The 6,000-nt window shown below is 34.5% G+C and overlaps 1 protein-coding gene across 1 annotated transcript; it reads right to left on the bottom strand.

The window, feature by feature from the left end:
* LOC127800975 (cytochrome b5 domain-containing protein RLF) lies at nucleotides 1-5,855 on the bottom strand. The gene is made up of 6 exons (XM_052335693.1): nucleotides 5,684-5,855; nucleotides 4,528-4,585; nucleotides 2,596-3,211; nucleotides 1,817-1,951; nucleotides 857-907; nucleotides 1-338 (listed from the first exon to the last, which is right to left on the bottom strand). Exons 2-6 carry the CDS (start codon nucleotides 4,558-4,560, stop codon nucleotides 265-267), a joined length of 909 nt encoding a protein of 302 aa, XP_052191653.1. The 5' UTR covers nucleotides 4,561-4,585; nucleotides 5,684-5,855; the 3' UTR covers nucleotides 1-264.
* Nucleotides 5,856-6,000: the final 145 nt, after the last annotated feature.

The following is a 6,000-nucleotide window of genomic DNA, read 5'->3' as shown; positions in this document are numbered from 1 at the left end:
TACTCAGAAGCATTTTATTATTGCAGTAAAAATATTGGGCTGGACATGATACACCTTATTCCAACTTCCAGGATAGTACAAACCAAGTAATGAATATGCTGGAGCAAACTTATTGCACAATATGGGTATACAATAGCATCAACCAAAGAGATTGTATAACTTACATTCAAAATGGCATAATTGAGCATCTGCCCAATGATATCTTTGTATAACGGCTGATAAAAAAAAATTAATTCTGAATAGCTTTAAAATGGTAGTATGCCTTCAATGGCCATCTAAAAGACCCACAAGGCACTTCTCCAACAAGGCATCAGCATTCACCCAAGCATGGTATTTATCTAAATAAAAGATTTAAGGATGCAACTCTAGATAGTAGTGATCTTTTACACTGAATTAGACATGAGGTTAAAAACAAAACAAAAAATTAGTAATTGACATCTAGCCTTGCAAACTGAAGAACTAACAGTTGGAACCCATAAAGGCCCGGGGTGCTCAATCCATATGCATATCAGGAAAGATTTCGTTTGAATCTCGGGTGTTGAACTATGATTATTTGACAATGGGATCCACGGATTTCAGTTCCAAACATATATGTGCAATATACACACAGACAACAACAACGGAAGTTTCAGACCAAAAAATAAAAAAAGAAGGTTTTTATGGGTTCCCATAACGATATGTGGATCAGAGTTTCATGTTGTTCTTCTGCAGAATTTCACAACCCAACTCACAAAAAATCAAAGTGGCAAGTGGCAACAATCCAATAATCGTAGGAGACTGACCTCTACCCACTATGCAAATTTCAAGACTAAATATGCAAAGAGTTTTAATTTTAGCGACTAATGTCAAAGGATACTGAATAAAGATGTGCAGTCCTTTCCAACTGCCTTCATCAGCATATCAACACCTGGTTGTCAAAAATAAAAATAAGATGTAGCAATAATAGATGGAAAACGACGAAAGAAAAATGATTCAGTAAACTTGAAATGCAAGATGAATATCCCTGATTGAGACAATCTTCAGTGAGAAAGACACAAGAAAAAATTAAATTGTAAAAAGTTGTATTTTTGTCTCATAAGGAAGTGTTTGAACATGTCATAAAAAGTATTCTGAATTTTGAACGTAACCAGTAGCAAATGCAATTTTGCCTTGTCTCATAAAGAATTAGCCTCCATCATAAATTATGGCAAATGCTATTTTACCTCCCTCCCTCCCTCTGCTTGATATTAAGCTTCTCAAAGTTATTCACTTCAAGAAGATTCTTTATGAATGACAGACTTTGTATGGCTGCTATGCAAGAAAGCAATCCAAAAACCAAATGGAAATTCTAGAAACAAGCTATAAAATCATCAACGAGACCCACAAGTAGGAAGCCAAATAAAATATATAAGTTGCCAAAGAAAAGCATTATAGGCTGGCAGTTCCAGTATTGCTTATTCAGGAAGCACCAGCTGTGAAAAATGTTCCCAGCTAAGAAGCAAAGGTATTGATATAGACACAAGACATGGCAATTTCAGATACATGGCAGAGATATGTCAAAATAATAAATTCTGTAATATTTTTACAGACATGTCAATGCATATAAAATTCAAAAACCAAAAAATAATGAAAAAATAAACATTAAATCAACATAGAAGGTACCATTCAATCTATATACTATCATTCAACACAAAAGTAATGTCATCATAAATCATATACCACTAACATGAAAGAATGATGCCAATGCATCAGCAGTAATTTTTCTACAATTTATTAGGATGTTGGAGCATATGCTTCATTAATTATCTGAAATTTGACCTAACTAATAAATCCTTACCTCCTGGATGAAATTTCATGTATGGAGCTATATTGTATACACGTCCTTTAAGAACAGTCCACATTTCACCTCCATTTTGGTGTTCTTTGACTTCACTCATGGGTATAAGCCTCCTATTTGATTGTCCCTTCAATCCTAAAATAACAGACAAAACATGAACCCTGAGAAAATATGAGCAATTTTACCTCAAACCCAATAAAGAACACATAAAATTTCACTTGATGAATACAAATATTGTGTGCCTTAAAAGTTGATTTTTTATATTCCTAATATCAAAGACAGATGTGAATGCATGTGTTAGGCATTGCAGGGTCCAAAATATTAGCAAACAAAGAAGTAGCCACCCAACTATATGCATTCCTCCTAGATTACACCCTCCCATTCAGACAGAGCTAAGCTTATGCATACAACAAGACTTGTACAAAAAGTAATTTGTTAACAGTGAGTAACGAGGAAATTTACACACGGACAACAAACTCAATATTATTCTCACCATACAAAAAAAATTAAGCAAGGACAACAAACTCATGACACCCACATTGCACACCTTGAAGCTCACATTAACCTGAAGGAGCCTCAGACATCTATTAAGAATATTATATGACATATTGGAACATGAAAAAGCCTCTATTCAGTTAAGCCTACTGCCTTGATAACAATGAGTCAGATAATGTTAAAGTGTCTCTGGTAGCATATTCAACACTCCTGAATCATATGAGGAAATACACTAGAAGAGCCATTAATCATTTTGACAATGACACATTCTAAAGAGTACGTACCAGCAAGATCAGGATGAGTTCGAGTAAGCTTAAGCCAGTCCATTTGGCTATAACCCTTCTCAAAAGGAACCTTGGCACGGGGAGCAGGCTTTCTAGCAGTGGTGTTCTGTTGCTGTGAACTTCTAATTGAGTTTCCAGTGTCTTCAGATGCTACTGGTTTTGGAACTTTGGTCAACCGGTCTTGAGGAGAAGTGTCAATAACATTAAAAGACAAAGAACCAACATTGGCCTCCTCCTTCAGAATGGCATTGCTTGATAACTTATCTTTCCACAAAATACCGCTACGCTTTTTAAAGCCAGAATAACTTGTAGACTCGTCCTTTATAGTGATGCCACCAGTATCTGGCACAACCCTATGCAACTTTTGACCATCTCCAGGTTTTGGATCTTTAGTCAACCTGTCTTGTGGGGACATGTCAATAACATTAAAAGACAAAGAACCAACATTAGCCTCCTCCTTCAAAATGGCATTGCTTGATAAATTATCTTTCCACAGAGGACCACGACCATGCTTAAAGCCAAAGGCACTTGTAGACTCATCTTCTATAGTGACCCTGCTCATATCTGGCACAGCATCATGCAACTCTTGACCATCTCCATGAGTAGGCAAAGCAACCTAAATGATAACAATCCATTTTAAAGTTCAATTATGTCAAAGAAGAAAAAATATAGCTATAGTCATAGAGTTGGGTCAAAGCAAAGTAAAATAATCACAGTATTATACAAAAGGACAACTATACAAATCTCTATTGAACAATCATCCTACACAACTTAACCCCTTTTTCTATAAAATGCTACAGTTACCTTCCACAAATAACTAACTTCAAGATCAAATTATTAAAGTAACCTTTTTATCTATCTATATCTATATCTATATGCATCCTAAACATAGAAGAAAAGACATCTGAAATACTTATAAAACCTATATGCATGCATATTGTTAATAAAAAAAAGAAGAGAAAACTTTCAAACTTTGAAATGAGCATTTCATGGTAGGAAGAGAAAGAAGAAGTTAAGAGGGGTTCCTAGATAAGAACAAAGATAATGATGCAAAATTTGATTTAGATTTATTATATCTATGGGTATTTGTATGTACATGTGAATGTACTTGTTTACCAAGGCCTCATTCATAACCAGCCTTCCCCAGCCCCCCAGCCCCAAAACAAAGCTAGCTTAAAGAAGTGACCGGAAAGAAAATGGTTTAAAAGTTGTTGTAATAGAGTGTTTGATAACTACTTTAAAAAGTTGTCATTTTTGTTTGTTATTTTTGCAAGAACATAATTTAGAAAATAATAACAATACTCCCAGAAAAACAGAATTGCCTTATCTTATGAAAAGAGTTATTAAAAATAAGAAATATGTTTGATCCCTTTTATGAAGGTGAAAAATTAAAAGAATATTTTTTTATGCTTTTCGCTTTTTTAAGTATTTTGCAATTTTATGGCCCAAAAATCTTGCTTTATTTAAGCCAAAAGTCCAGCAAACAACAGTATTTAGTTTTTTAAAGGGAAAAAATAACTGCTAAAAAATGTTAGTCCAAAACAAAATCTAAAAGTAGGTGACTGGGTAGTGAATCTAGTGATTGAAGGGAAAATAGTTGTTCTTGTGGAAAAGGTGGGGGAAAATAGTGATCATTTGGATTTGCTATAGTTGAGGTTGTGCAAGAAGGGAAAGATGGCAAGAGGAATAAAATTACATGCAATGTAATGGGTATTTAGGTACTTTTCTAACTTCTTTTTTTTAACACTGTTAAACCAAAAGAACAAAACAAGCATTTGATCTATATGTGTACCATCTTATAAATTAAGAGAATTAAGTGATGAAAGAATGAGAGTTTAAGAGGGTTTATGTAATTTTCCCTTGTACAAAACCAACCAAATAAAAGAGAACATAAAGTTGTAAATGTTCCACAGACTTAATTCAAGAACTTACCGGATAAAATGTGAAATCGTCGTCGCTTTCCATCTAATTTATCAGTTTCCAGAACAACCTGACAGGTTTTTCACGTTTCATTATTTTATCATTTGACAAATATAAACAAAATCATTATGTCTGCTATTATGAGTAAAGATCATTCCATAACCAAAAAGCAGACTCAAAATCCACAACAAAAATCAGTACGTCCAGGTAAATTGTGCTCTGAAAATTTAAAAGAGAGCAAACTAGGCACAGTCCAACCTAGTTGCACGGAAATAGAAACGAGAAACAAATACGATACAAAACGAAAACGAGAAATGGCATTTTTCAAAAAAGCAGGAGACAAAAATGCAGGGGAAATACGTAACTAAAAAAAGATATGGGCTTTTGTAAATATATTTTTTTTAAATATAGAAAATTACAAAAAAAATAGTTATTCAATCTAAAAATAAACATAAATTTCATAATACATTCAAACAAACATAAACGTTAGTTCCATTATCGATGAACCATAACTTACTAATTAAGAACAAACAATAAATTTAAAAAAGAAAATAATCAAACATAAAACAATTTATAAAAGTTCCTCCACTTCATCATTCTCTTTCTCTATGGTCTCTTGGACTTCAACCAAGTCCATTATCATTTAATCAACACATCGACCAAGTTCACACTTCAATTCATTCCCAGACTAAAGCCTAGCAGCATGAATCAGTACAACTAAGAGGAACGGAGTAGATAGAGAGATGACAGAGTCATTAAAAGCATAGCAGTTGGCGGGTTGGGATGGATAAAGAGTCAGCTCTGCTAAATCCTAAGCATCTATTGGGTTGAAATGAGAGTGTGCACATCCCTTTAACTGCCACCAGACAAATTTCACTTTCAAATTAAGAAAACCAACAATAATTCATTTTGTAATCATTCTGAATGAGTTTATTTGATCAAACAGGGGCAGCCTCATAATTAGGGTGACACGAATCACAACCCTAGCAAGAAAAGGTTCCCATCACTCTGAAAGATTACAACAACACAATCAAATTATCACAATGAAAGCAAAATCATTAGCTTACGGACAGGAGTCAGACCCTTTCAAGTCAAAACGAAACAATACGGGAATCACAGAAATAAGACCAAGAAACAGACAAAAGAAGAAAAACAAAAGAAATCATACCCCTTTAAGCTGAATCAACGGCGGCACCGAGCAATCGGAGTTTGTGTTTGTGAATCGAGGGCGGAACCAGACACCGAGCAACCTGGCGGCAAGGGGGAACGATGATAAGGGGACGGTCGGAGAGATGAGAGAGTTGCTGTAAGCCGAACCAAGGTAAACCTGCGAGATAGAAGGGTTCAAAGAGGGCAGCCCTCGAATCAGAATTAATATTATGCCGCGCGTTTTCAAATCGGTCCAATATTTTTTTAATATTACGAATAGCTCCAAAATGTTTCTCAAATTGAAGAAATAGCCCAAAAACATTTTTTTTTTCCTCG

The sequence above is a fragment of the Diospyros lotus genome, chromosome 5, assembly GCF_014633365.1.
Source record: "Diospyros lotus cultivar Yz01 chromosome 5, ASM1463336v1, whole genome shotgun sequence".
NCBI classification, from domain to species: Eukaryota; Viridiplantae; Streptophyta; class Magnoliopsida; order Ericales; family Ebenaceae; genus Diospyros; species Diospyros lotus.
This window is presented reverse-complemented; position numbering and strand designations above follow the sequence as displayed.

Coding starts and splice junctions, on each gene's coding strand:
- LOC127800975 (XM_052335693.1), bottom strand. CDS start 4,560: ATGGAAAGCGACGACGATTTCACATTTTATCCG. Junction 908..1,816: donor CATGAAATTTCATCCAGGAG/GTAAGGATTTAT, acceptor TTTGACAACCAG/GTGTTGATATGCTGATGAAG. Junction 339..856: donor GGACTGCACATCTTTATTCA/GTATCCTTTGAC, acceptor TCTTTTATTTAG/ATAAATACCATGCTTGGGTG.